Consider the following 14,382-nt stretch of genomic DNA (forward strand, 5'->3'; position numbering starts at 1 on the left):
CTGCATTCAGATGCACAAGAGTGAACTTCACAAAAGAGTGAATTTAGGGATGAGAGTGAAAAACAGAAAAAAATAGTGGAGCACTTTGAAATTAGGGGTGGGTATGAGGATCATAGCATCCTTAAAAAAAAAAAGGATCTGGGTAAAATAGGGTTGTGAGTAATGGGAAGAATGATTGTGGACATAATTAGGAGCACTGCTGTGAATCTACAGTTTCTAAATCAAACTTCTAAATGAAACTCAACACAGGGTCTAACAAGGGATTTTTTTTCTATTTTGTTAAGTAATTCAAGATATCAAAATACATAAGATAATGTGGTGTAAGGAGAATAACAAGTACTTTGAAATCAGAAGTAATTGAGTTTGGACTTAGGTTTCTCCATTTATCAACTCTGTGTCTTTGGACAAGTTAGGAACTTGTCACTTCTTAAATTCTCAGAGTCCTTGACTGAAAATTGAGGGTAATGTTATTTACTTTCCTGGATTTTTTTAGAGGATTAAATGAGATAGGATATATAAAGCCAGTAGCACTGTACCCGACACAAGGATATTTAATAAATGTGACTTCTTCACATTGTATGAAGGGATAAATCTATAAAATCTAGGATTTGTGGTCCTTGTATCCAGAGAAGTACCCCATTTGGGGGGCAGCCCTTTTCTGATTCTCAGCAATGCTTTCCTGTACTTAGCCCATTTCCTGCCTTTTAAAAATTGCTGGTTAATTTTGTAAATTATATTTACAAAAGTCCCTCTAGGCTGGGCATATCCTCTCCTCTTCATTGCCTCTACACATTCCTGAGGTCAGTCTTATCATTCCAAAGTCCAGGAAAGTGAAATTATCCTATTTGTCTTACTGATTTTCCTCACTTCTATTTCTTCTCTCACCTTCTAATCCATCCTAGCTACATTGGAAATGAATTTTTTATTTTCCTAAAGCACCTTTTATGGTCCCATATCTTCTCTGTTGAGGTAACTTCAATATCCCAAGTGACCACATAATAAAGGACAAACTCCTCAGCCTGAAATGAAATATCTTCCAAGACCTGGAACTATGCTGTGGTTCCAATGTTATTACCCACTTTTCCCTTCTTGTACTCTAGATTCAGTCAATTTTACCTTATGCACATTCGAGTCTTTCCCAACTTTTTCTCTTTATTCAAGTGATTACCTTCAGAGAAATGCCTTTTAATCTCTAGTTCTATCCTCCCAAAATGTGCTCATCTTTCAAGAGCCAGATAACAACCTCTTATACTTCCATAAAATATACTTGTTATTAATATTTCAAACATTCTCAGGGTTTGAACATATCTTAATGTTTTCAAAACCAATTATCTTTCCATTCTTAAAAAAATGAGCTGAGATATTGTCTAACACACCAATTTGGGGTAATGCTTTTTCTGAATGCTCCCATTATTCTTTGTTTATATTCCAAGGAACTCCCACATCATTTTAGGGTTATCTGTTAGCTTTTGAATACAAACTTTATGGCTTACTCATCCTTATACCTCCAATGTCTATCACAATTCCAGGCACTAATCTGGTATTAATAAATAACTGCTGAATAAATAGCACAAAAGAAGTGGAAGGCACAGTCCTTGCTGCAATATTTATAACTCAGAGATGGATTTCACTGAGTGGAATTCATAATACAACTAGTCTAGAACTGATTGTTTACAAAAATAGCCAAGTGGCAAATAGTCAAGCTTTGAGGTTTGGAAAGATGCCAGACCCTAAAATGAACCCCCAGGAGTCCTTTAAGTCAGTGTGAATTATAACTTCAGAATTAATGTAACTGGTGATGTGTGCTGTTGTCTCCACAGACCTGCCATAGCGGACATGTGGTACTCACTCTCTTACCTTTACTACAGTGCAGTAGGCTGCGTAGGATGCATTGCTTCGGGAGTAATCATCAGTCTTACAACAGGTTGGTTACATGGACTCCTCTCTTTGGCCAAGGAAGATATGGACTAGTTTAACACATTAGTAGACAGGTGGTTGTCTTACAGGTTATGATTTTGGATTTACCACAAAATCCCATTTCCCAAAGAGATATGCCTACTCTTTCCAAGCTGACATGTGAAAGCACCCCCCTGACAGTTAATATATACCAGATATATATCAATGTATCTCCCATAAGGTATGGCAAAAATAAGTCGCTTTGACACATGGCCCCAGAGACCTGAGTGTGAAAAGTCCTTTGTAATATAACAACCAGTAAGGGAAGTTAAATTTTAAGAACGGTTGTCTTCACCTTCATCTGTAAGAGACTGGAGATTTTGCATCACCTTCTTGCCTCATGAGACAGTCTTACTGTCTCTTTTGCATATGTATTTTATAGGCCATTCCTCCAGGGTCATGGAGCTCTCTATAGTGAGAAGGTTCACTGCAAGCCATTTTTGGTACTACTGATGATCAACTGTATTTTTTTTAATTCATTTTTACTGAGCTATACTCACATACCATGCAGTCATACAAAGTGTACATTCAGTTGTTCACAGTACCATTATATAGTTGTGCATTCATCACCAAAATTAATTTTTGAACATTTTCATTACCACACACACAAAAATAATAAGAATAAAAATCAAAGTGAAAAAGAACAATTAAAGTAAAAAGAACACTGGGTGTTTTTTTGTTTGTTTGTTTGTTAGTTTCTGTTTTTGCCCCCATTTTTCTACTCGTCCATCTCTACACTGGACAAGGGAGTGTGGTCCATATGGCTTTTCCAATCATATTGTCACCCCTCATAAGCTACATTTTTATACGATTATCTTCAAGATTCATGGGTTCTGGGTTGTAGTTTGATAGTTTCAGGTATTTACTGCTAGCTATTCCAATTCATTAGAACCTAGAAAAGGGTTGGCTATATTGTGCATAAGAGTGCCCACCAGAGTGACCTCTTGGCTCCTTTTGGAATCTCTCTGCCACTGAAGCTTATTTCATTTCCTTTCACATCCCCCTTTTGGTCAAGAAGATGTTCTCCATCCCACGATGCCGGTTCTATATTCTTCCCCGGGAGTCATATTCCATGGATCAACTGTATTTTGAGCCATAGTTGAACCGATGGTTCAATGCCCATTTTATGCCAAAGCCCACAAGGGAGTGGTGGGAAGATGAGGTGAAATAGGCCTGCTATATTTTTGTATTCTGCCCGTTTGGAGTATATATCTTAGCAAAATAAATTATTGAATAAGATATGCCACTTCATCATTACTATTACATACTCCTTAGTAGAAACCAATAGGTAGTCAAGATTCCTACAACACATAATCTGAATAGCAACATTTCTGGTGATTTTGTACTAGAAATGCTACATACTAGCTCCAATGCCCTATTACTTTGGACATGATGTTACCAGCTATTCGCTTTAATAAAACTTTGGGTATGAGAAAGAACAGCACATACATTTTGTAGCCCCAGCTTTTGGTGTTGTAACAACCACCCAACTAACTTTCTTTATGTAAGTGGATTCAGATAAGAGGTTTGTTTATTTATTATTTATTTACATGCCTCAGAATCGGCATGCTCTTGTGTTGATGCAGCAGCACTAATGTTACATTTAGACTGAACATTCATTGCCATCTTGAACATGAACAACTGTTCTGGTATCAATACCCATGTTTTCCTCCAAATGTCCCAAGTCATATCTTTAAGACTAAAAAGCAACACTCTTGGAAAACCAACCAACCAACCAATGGGTTCCATTGAGTTTTTATAGCACATTGCAAAATCTGAGAAAACAATCTCATCTACCAGAGTCTAATTATGCCACTTGCACCTCACCTTTACAAAAAATTATTGAATCCTTGTCACCAGAAGTTCCTGCCTCTTTTATCCTGAAATACACCATTGATTCAGGATACTCAGAACAATTTATACAGTATAGAGACCATAGACCTATTGACAAATGTTTACTAGCTACCACGGGTACAGTTTCAAGAGTCAATATCAATAGTTAAGTCACAAGTTCTACTAAAGTGGATCCTACTGCTTGAGAGATCGACAGAGCATTTACTTGTCATTAGTAGCTTTGGGGGTAAAGATAATGAGTGATAACATCAATAATTTTACTGTGGATCCTAGAGTAATGATGCTAAAATTATTGTCAATAGTTTTGACTATCCACCTATCCCCTGTCACACTGGAAGGCACTCATTAGTTCAAACCTGAAAAGCTGCCCCATACAATACTCCTATACATCAAAATATTTGATTTATGACCAGGGTACCAAATCTATATATCAGACAACAACTAATTATCAACTACCAACTATTGAAAATGCAAGAAGCTTCAGCAATAGCCTTCTCTTCTGCATCTCTTCTTAATAATGTGGCTTGCATTGGTACATAAAAAAGGAGGGCCCAGCTGCATTGCAAATGCTAGCCCAGGGCACTGAAACAAGTTTTTTAATGCTCTGAGAATCTGTTCAGACTTTGCCTTCCACAAATCCATACGGTCATCAAAGGGATGAGGATGAAGGACCCCTTGGTCCCTGAGCTGCCTAGTGGTGCTTATGTTCCAAATGAGAGCCTAGCGCTAATGTGATATGCTCAGGTCTTGGTCACTAAGGATCTTTCATGATCCTTTTGTGATGCCCACTGAATCCTTTTAAAAAAATCTTTAAATCTTTAAGCCTGCAGGGCAGGGCCACTAGAGAAGAGCAGAGGCCTTTTGAGGGCCTTTTCTCCTTATGACATAGTTTATCATGGTCTTGCTATTTATCCAGGGAACAATTCCAAATCTGCTTCCTCTAGATAATCTAGCACTTTACAGATATGCCATTCACATGACCCCTGCATGTTGAAAAATAGAATATGGTCTAAATTGATTAACACCTGCAGGCAGTTTATATCATCAGTTATTCCCTGCATCAACCGTTGAAAGGTGGTCTTAGTTTATGATACACCTTAAAGTCTTCATTGTTATTGGTAAAATTCCACAGGGCAGCTGAGAGTTATTTTGTTTTTTCTTATTTTCAGGCATGTAGTTGCCCAGGATGTTGGGGTGGGAGGAAGAAGAGCAAAGATAAAGAAGCAATAAAAATAATCTTTTCAAGTTTTACAAATACTGACTCTGATGAATTCAGATACATCTGATTTTGCTGAAAACTGAGAGATGTCCTTAAGGAAAAAATTATGTAATTCCTGCTTTCCCCTCTGTTGTCCTACAAAAGGACTAGTATAGTTTCCATAATAGGTACTTAAAGGTAAACACATTGTCTTTATCTGTTTAGATCTAAAGCCATGAGCTTGCTCACCTAACAATTTGCAGAATGTTTAAAAAACTAGTCTGCACTCCTTTGAGCAGTTAACCAATTTCTATTAGCCAGTTAGGCCTGGTTACTAAAAAGTGACTTATATCTCAAGTGACAATGCTCAAATCCTTAAAGTCCCTGGAAGTATGCAGCCACCTAATCCATCTGTTCTTTTTTACAGGTTACCAAAATGGCAAAGACATTCAACCACTGTTAATTAGACCAGTATGCAATTTATTTTGCTTTTGGTCTAAGAAATACAAAACATTGTGCTGGTGTGGAGTTCAGCATGACAGTGGGACAGAGCAGGTGAGCTGATGTTTCAGCTTCTGAAAAATCTGCAATTGGCTCAAAGAGATTACCCTTTTGCCCATTTAAACCAGCTGGAAGGGTGTGGAGGGGGGGAATGAGAAGGCAGTGAAAGAATTAGCTTTCAAGTACTGAAATCTATTGAAAGGTAAATGTGCCTTTGGGCTGAATTGCTGGCTTTGCAAATGATCAACTTCCAAAGTTCCTTTCAGTTCAGGTGAGGATGAGTTCTAGAGAAAATATAGAAATGAATAATAGAAAAGCAACAAAACAGAGGGCATGGTCTGGTGTAATGGTTAAAAAGTAGTGCTTTAGTGTCAGATGATCCTGGGTTTTAATCCCAGTTCTATGTTTTACTTTTCTCGGGTAAATTATTTATCTCCTCTGAACTTCAGCTTTTCTCATCTGAGAACTGGGGGAATCACAGAGCAACATGGAAACAAACACCCTTAGCTTTATGGGGTGCAAGTATAAAGTGAGGTTTAATGGGGGAACTTATAGGTAGAGAAGCAGAAGGTGCATGTGATCTGCCAGCTCTCCTAATTGCACTTAGAAGTTGAGCTAGAGCCTTGGTCCAAATACTGTGAAAGGCTCATCAGCCAGAGTCCACCAGGAACAGTAGGTGGACAAAGCAGGATTTATTGACAGTGCATTGAGGGAGGGCACTCCAGAGGAAACAGGGAATGTTGCCCTCAACAAGAGGGAGGATGAAAAGCTTGGGTTCCCATTGAAGGATTCTGACAGGGGTTGAGGGGAATTTAGGGGTGGGGTGGGGGACCAAAAGCTTGCTGGGGCAGCACTGATTTGAGAGAAAGAATCAGTCAAAGAGAGGGTGGTTATGACATTTGACCACTGATGCAGGACCACGAGAGAAGCAGTATTTCCTTCTTACTGGGGAGCTGGCCTTGTCTATGCCTGTACTTCTATCCTGATTAGAGGCAAGGCTGTTTTTTTTTTTATTATTTTTTCTTTGGAATTAGAGCTCGTTTTCACTCTTTCAGTCCTAGACTCCTAGAGTACTCTTGGAGAGTGACTCCTAATCCATATCACAGTTCTTATTTCCAAGTTGTCAAATGTTCTCTTCCCTAGGGGCAGCATAATAAAGAAGGATATCAAATAAAGCTGACTTAAAACTTAGTGCAATCAGGACGAGCACCACTTTGACAGAGGCTGAGATCAGGGAGGTCAAGTGCAGGTATTTATAGGGTTTCTGAGCTCAAGTGGTTTAAGGCAGATCTTTAAATGCAGGATTCTGATTGGGAAGGGACACATTTATGACAGGACAATTTAACATCGGAGAACACTGCAGGCCAGGGTTCTGAAGTCAGTCTGATAAGTAAACAATGGCTTGATAAATAAGGAGTTTGCCCCATTGAAAAATACATTGTGCTGAGAAGGGGGCCACTCACCTGGATGAGCAACTGATTATTATAAGAAAGTTGAGCAGTCTATTGTTCGGATGGATGGATTTTGAAGCTGTTGCAGAAGCAAAAACTGAAGTTACATACTGGTTTACAGATTTATCTACCAGGACAAGAATTTTCTGGAACAAATAATAAATCCTGCTGATGCAGGCAGCTTTTGCTCTCAAGGTTGAGTTGCAAGTCGGAAGGAACACTAAGTTTGTCACAAATAGGGCTCCTTTGCAAAAGAATAACACTGAGTGGCCTCCAAGGGGAAGTTTATGTAAGGAAATTGCTGATACCAAGTGGTCTTTCTGCTCAGAGGAGCCACTGCCATCTGAAACACTGGTGTCTCTCTCCTCAGGAGGCGGTAATACTACCTCACAGAATGCTGTACTAAATGACACATATCGATTTCTTCACACAACACGAGGGATATTGCAGAGGATGCTCAATATACTGTTATTTTTGAAACAGTACTGTTCTAGTTTGCCAATGCTGCTGGAATGCAAAACACCAGAAATGGATTGGCTTTTATAAAGGGGATATATTTGGTTCCACAGTTACAGTCTTAAGGCCATAAAGTGCCCAAGGTAACACATCAGCAATTGGGTACCTTCACTGGAGGATGGCCAGTGGTGTCCAGAAAGCCTCTGTTAGCTGGGAAGGCACGTGGCTGGGGTCTGCTCCAAAATTCTGGTTTCAAATGGCTTTCTCCCAGGACGTTCCTCTCTTAGCTTCTCTGGAGCAAGGGTCTGCTTTCAACCGCCGTCTTCAAACTGCAGCTCCTCTCTCAGATTCTGGGCATTCTTCAGAGTGTCCCTCTTGGCTGTAGCTCCTCTTCAAAATGTCACTCACAGCTGCACTGCACTGAGTTCCTTCTGTTTGTCAGCCCATTTATATGTCTCCACTGATCAAGGCCCACCCTGAATGGGTGGGGCCACACCTCCATGGAAATATCTCATCAGAGTTATCACCTACACTTGGGTGGGGCACATCTCCATGGAAACACTCAAAGAATCCCAATCTAATCAGCACTAAAATGTCTGCCCCAGAAGATTGCATCAAAGAATATGGCTTTTTCTGGGGGACAATACATTCAAACCAGCACAAATACCTATGTAGATTGAGGCATCAAAGTTATCAAGTAGGAAGTGCCTTTTGTCAGAGTTGTTTGTACTGCTTTTTGCATTTATCTCATTTTTTGAGGGGGACTCCCAAGCAAGATCCCCCCAGGTTGACTTGGAATACAATAAGCCTGTTTTGTTAATATTTGTCTTTCTACATTCTTTAGGAAAACCTGGAGAATGGCAGTGCCTGGAAACAGGCTGCTGAATCTGTCTTACAGGATGACCTTAGGCGAGAAAGCCTGGCTCCTGTTCCTGGCTGTGATCCCAAGGACAAAAGCTACACCAATATGGCATTAGAGAAAATTACCCATTTTTAAGGCAACACATGCATGCATACACACACTCCACGTACTTCTTAACTACTGGTTAGTTGACTTGTAAGGTTGCCGCCACTGGAAGATAGAGAACACCTCCAATGTCTATTTATACTTATTTATAACTACAAATAGAATATGATTACTGTTACCCAGAAGATCCCAACTTTCAGGTGAGGAAAACAGCCAGGCCGTTAATGTCCAGGCAACTTACTTCTGAAATAAATTAGGACTGCATTTCATCAAGGTGCAAGGAATCAGAGTCTCTTTGCTTCAGATCACATTGAATTTCAGGTTTTTCTTTTTTAAACATCAAACACCTTGGAGTTTAGAGGTAGAAAGGGGAAAGGGAAATATGGGGTTAAATGCTTCTCTGTCACTGCTGATAAACAGAGAATTCAATTCAACCCCCTCCCTTCCCCAAACCTCACATATAGGTAGCCATACTTCAAGGTCACCCTTATCCTGCAGCTGCAATTAGAACATTTAACTATTACCCCTACCCTCCTCCACCTTTACTCCCTCTTCCAGTCATTCCTGATAATATAGCTGCCCTGACCAAGCCTTAAAAATAATTCTGTTGAGCACAGTAGGAGACACTGGTATGTCTGGTGAGCAGAAGCAATTATAACTAAATACTATGCTCCCTTTTTGCTGTTGGTGCAGTATGTCTTCTTTTCTATCAACTTACAATGAAAAATTGATTTCGGTGCTCAAAAAGAAGCCTGAAGTCTGTTTACAGAGCTGGGAAAGGGGGAAAGGAATGGCTTTAGGTGGCTGTTAGGAAAGCATTGTGTAAAACAACCTTGCAAGTAGCTTACCAGCCCACAGAAGACTTCACTAGCCACAGGGTCTCCTTTGGTGCAAAATACATGGTCCACAGGACTTATACTCTTCTCTGCTCACCCAGTGCGAACTTGCAAGCTCAGTGTATTCCATCAGGCTAAGATGACAGAAGTAAAGATTTTACAAGTTGAATTCTAGAGAATAAATTTTAAACTTCTGGAGTAAGAGGGGATTACAAATCAAAAAGTGAGCTGAAAGATGAGGGGGCTGAGAAAGCTTTTTTGGAAGAAGTGTGGGAAATCCTTAAAAGTTAAAAAGAATCGGTGCTGCCAGGGCCGGGTTAGCAGAATGACAGTAGGTGCCAAGGTTTGCTACAAACCAATGTCTGGGAGTCAGGTATATTAGGTTGTGGTCAGATATTTATTTTGGTGGCCAAGCAAGAGAAAGAGGTATAGAAACAACATGTCAGCTAGAAAGGAGTGGTCCAAACAGGCAAGGATACAGAGTCCCAAGGACTGTGCTATTTAAATGATACCCAGGAGGAGAAAGCCTTAAAACAAGGAAAAATTATATATCCACTATTTATTATTAGAGACAGAAGATAGAGAGAAAAAAGTCAATAGAGAGAGGGATTAAAACAAAACAAAACAAAACTGGAGTTTATAAACTACCGCCCAATGCTTATCTTCTCTCCTGCCACTCTCAAATAGGAAAGGAGAATAGGGAGAAGAAAAGGGAGAATTGGGCTGTGGTTTGTAAAAAGGATGAGAAAAAAACATTGTAAAAAAAGAGGAAAGAAGAAAAAGCACAAAAGGAAAGTATATTTGGAGGAATATCTGAAAATGAGAAGGAGCAGAATTCTTGAAAATATTTTTGCAGCACAGCAAAGCTAATCAAAATATCACTCTAAGAATTTGCAGATTCAGTGGTGCAATTTTTTTCTACATGATTTAGTAGTTAGAGTATTTATATGGATTAGAACTTAAGAAAATAACATTAAATGAATATTGAAATCTGGACCAAACCCCTCATTGGCTTATTATAAAAGTTAACATTTTATTGATGGGGGTGGGGAGGGGGGTCGAGGATGAGATTGACATTTACAGTAGGCATTACAAAATATGTGATTTGGAATGAATTTCAGGATCGTGCACTTTTATCTGGAATTGCACAGAAACAAAATGTATCATATGGTTTTATTTTATTTTACTCACAAATTCCCTATGATGCCCTTAAGACTATTTTACTAGGCCCATACTTTTCCCAAAGTTTTCTTAGGATTCTTAGGATTCTCTTTCTTTGTTAGTTCCTAAGTTTCTTACTTTTATCTATTATCAAAAGCATAAAATGTCTTACAAATGAGAGATGCAATTATTATATTTTATTGTTAAAATGATTCTTCCCCCTTTTGTGAATTGGAATATATAGCATTATGAAGCAACATTTAAGAGTTTTCAGAGGTCAATATAGTCTCCCTACCCCATTCTTCCAAACTGAAGTAAAGTTGCAAAAAACTATGGTTTCAGGGAGAAAGCAGATGTGAATCCATATGAAACCCATATTTCAGAGTACAGAATCATATTTGCTGTGTAGCAAACCAGAAGGGAACTATTAAGTACACAGTCAATGGATTGAGCCAGTTAGAGCTCCGCTCCTATCCTCACCCCACACCTGGGAATGTCAGTTCAGAGTCAAGTCAAGGCAGTTAATGCAGTGAAGTGTCTGTTCAATGCCAGGTTCAATCCAAACCCTGGAAATGGGTTAAACTTGTGACTGTTTTGCCATAGAATGACTGGGCCCATTCTCGATAAACGGAGTTATAAAAATGGGTGCCCAGAATGGTCTAAATCATGCCAAATTTGATGCAGGCTTCTGTACCTTTGATACAGAAGCACAGATACTGGCAAAAATGGAACAGAATGACCTCAAAGACTCTTTCAGACATTGCAAATGAATTCATTTTGATGAATGACATTGTCTTCATCCTTCACCATGTGGAGCAAGAAGTACTGCTTATTCACTGAGGTCATGGAATGGGGTCAAATGACTTATGTTCAAACACAAGTTGTGACACAAATCATCTCAGTAATCTTGGGCAAGGCTTTTTACCTTATTCACCAATTAGGAGGAGTAAAAATTATGCCTACTTAAAAGGGATGTTGTGAGGATTTAAGGAGATAAGTCATATGAAGGACTTGGCAAAATGGCCCACATAAAACAAAAATTATTAGTCTACAGTGTACGAATAAAATGGATTCATTTTAATTAAAAAATTTTAAGTATTTCTGCTCAGAATTTTCAAGACACTGAAATCCTAGGTGTTCAAGAATTAGAAATAACAAAATGAACTAAGGTAAAATTGAAATTCATGCCATACATTTCCAGACAGTAGCTTTTTTAATGCCAAAGTTTAAATATGATTTATCACAGAGTAATTTTTCTAAGGGTTCTAAATTCTTGAAGAAAGAGAAAACTTCTTTTGTAAAGATAGACAAGTTTATTACTGAAAAATGCAATATTTGAATGTATGATTTATTGTGTTACATTGGTACATGTTAACCTTGATAAGTAGACAGCATGTCAACCCCAAATTTGTGACTCAATGCACAGTTAAAAGGAACTGTGATTTTCTAAACAACAGAAAGGGGGAAATTTTCCCTTTGCTTAATCCCAATGACATTTGTTTAATATGAATTTTATTATTTTCAGTTCTATGGGTTTGTACCATTTCATTGTAAAGGGAAAAATAAACCACAAGTCATGGGCTTTCACACAGTATTTCAAAGTCAATATTTTAAAAATACTTTTATGGTATTATAATCTTAATCAAACATTAGTTATATTTACAAAGATCAGAGTAGTAAACAGAAAAAATAGAGGCATCTTTCTTTTAATTGTTCTCTTAGAAATCAACAGTCTTAAAATATCACAGGTAGTTCATGTGTTTGTGTGTGTGTGTACTTAGAAATCTCATGTACTCAATCTCAATATTACAAAGTAGCTAGGTTTACTGTAAAGTAAACCTCTTTTATCCAAGGTTAAGAGCCTTGAAGTATAATCTATTTTTCAAACAACTAAAATTTAATTGATATTTCCAATGATACATATTAAAATGATAGAAAATTCTAAATTAGTCAACTATAATTCATAACTGACAGTGTATCACCATATGGGCTATTTTTATTTGTAATTCTTAGAAATTAACGTTATTATTTTCTCCCCTGCTTGAACCCCTGAGCATGGGCTGTGCAACATTATCAATCAAGGTTCATAAACATATTGGGATAATAGCACTCATAAGCCTACTTCTCCAAGACTGCACTTTTAATGCTTGAAATATTAGCTATTTTCAGAAGACAAAGGGTTACATTTATAAACATTTAGCTTCTTAATCATATATGGCCTTTACTTGGGAAGTCAGTGCATCAAATTCTTTCTCAGTAGACTCTCATCAAAAACTAGAAAAATAGTGCTACCCTATGGAAGTAAATGTTAGTTGATAATGATATTTCTGTATATCAACAGGAAATTTAACATAATGTTCTGGTATTTTCAAAATTTTTTGGAGTTTTTTTATCTTAGAGCCCTTGAATACTTTTAAATTTAATATTGTTTATATGATCAGTTGGTATTAGGAAAAATGCCTGAAGGATGAATATAGATATGTAATTATTTTAAGCATTTCTTTTAAAAGTAAGTTCCAACTGAAGTACATTTTAAATGATAAATATTCTCTACAGTATTAGAAGTAGGATACAAAATAGTCCTTATCCTAAAATCACTTATATAAGGCTATTAGATTAAGGCAGGTCTACCAAGTGATCAAGTAAACAGAAACCCAAACATTTGCCATATTATATAACATAACTATTTTTTCCTTGTTCTGGATAATGACTGTACTATTTGGTCTACCCAGGACTTGGGAAAGGCACACATACATGCACACAGAAGTAAACATTAGGAGGTTCTTATGACTTAATACAACAGATTACTATAAATCAAGCAATATATAATGCTGATATCTTTTGTGGACTTGTACCTGTTTGTCCTCAGAATTTCCAGAAGCAAAAATTCATCTGTTTCTTTAGATGTTAAAGCAAGCATGTGCATAGGGATTCAGAACAACCAGTTCATCAGTCAACAGAATTTTCTTTTGACATATTTAAAAGGCTGAAAATAGTTTCTTTTAGAGCACTGATTTAATGCCCTAACATACCTGTCATTTAAGGAAATAAATGAGCATTCCCTAAATTGCTTATTTGTAATAGTATCATATAGTCAGGCTGAATTTGTAGAAAACTGAGTAATCAAGCAATGTTATTGAGTGATTTGGGATATACATTATAAGGGTTTATGTACCTTTATTAGTTTATAATCATTACTTTCAAGAACACAGATCTGAATTAAAGACACCTTTTTAAAAAATGATTCAGTCTAGCTTAACAGAGCAATACTTCTTTAATTGGCTTTAAAATTTATGACAGTTTGGGTGTAAGATTTAATGATTAATAATATACAACATACTTTTTAGAATTTTCAGAGGAACTGCACAGAGAAAAGAGAAAAAAATCAATGGTTACAAACATCAGGCTAATATAGAGCTGCAACATCATTTCTCCTTTTGAGAAAGAAAAGGATAATGGGGGAGTTTTTCTGTCAGAGTAGTCACTGAAATTCAAGCTAGTAAGCACCACAAGATTCATAAATCTTAGATAAGGAAAAAAAGAAAAAAAAAACTTCATTTTTTCCATGTAAGAAAGAAGGCAGGTTGTGGGCACAGCAGATCAGAAAATCTCTAAGTTGACTCCCCCGTCTCCAAAAATTTGCATCCACAAGTTTCTTTGCCATCAGATTTTTCAGACCATTCAATCATCTTCTTCTCACTTACAAAAAAGCATTAAAAGTAGACTGGGTCAAAATCAATGGGGAAAGGCTGCTCATACTATTTGTTATACAGAATATTCAATTTAGCCCAAAGAGTTTATCTGTTTGTCTTCAGTGGCGCTGATAAAACTTTATAACTGTATTGAGGCAAACTCTTACCTGCAGCTTGGCCATCACATGGGGCCAACCACCCACAAGACAACTGTTTTTGTAGGTAATGTCTGAATAGATTCCATTTTTTTTTTGTTTCTCAACTAATAATTTAGGAAGTTTGCTTTCCAAAAAACAAAGGGAACAGAGAC

General features: G+C 37.4%; 1 protein-coding gene across 2 annotated transcripts in view; it reads left to right on the forward strand.

Moving 5' to 3' along the window:
* The window catches only part of SLC5A12 (solute carrier family 5 member 12), a 47,748-nt gene extending 38,282 nt beyond the window's left edge, over positions 1-9,466 (forward strand). Inside the window, exons 13-15 of one of the 2 annotated variants that reach the window (XM_037840359.1) lie at positions 1,821-1,924; positions 5,436-5,563; positions 8,261-9,466. In XM_037840359.1, coding sequence (XP_037696287.1) covers positions 1,821-1,924; positions 5,436-5,563; positions 8,261-8,413 — 385 coding nt within the window. In that variant the 3' untranslated portion in view covers positions 8,414-9,466. Of the gene's footprint in view, positions 1-1,820; positions 1,925-5,435; positions 5,564-8,260 lie in introns of those variants that run through there. The other variant, XR_005217466.1, reaches the window with a different exon arrangement.
* The last annotated feature ends 4,916 nt before the right edge of the window (positions 9,467-14,382 follow it).

Source organism: Choloepus didactylus, chromosome 6, assembly GCF_015220235.1.
Source record: "Choloepus didactylus isolate mChoDid1 chromosome 6, mChoDid1.pri, whole genome shotgun sequence".
NCBI classification, from domain to species: domain Eukaryota; kingdom Metazoa; phylum Chordata; class Mammalia; order Pilosa; family Megalonychidae; genus Choloepus; species Choloepus didactylus.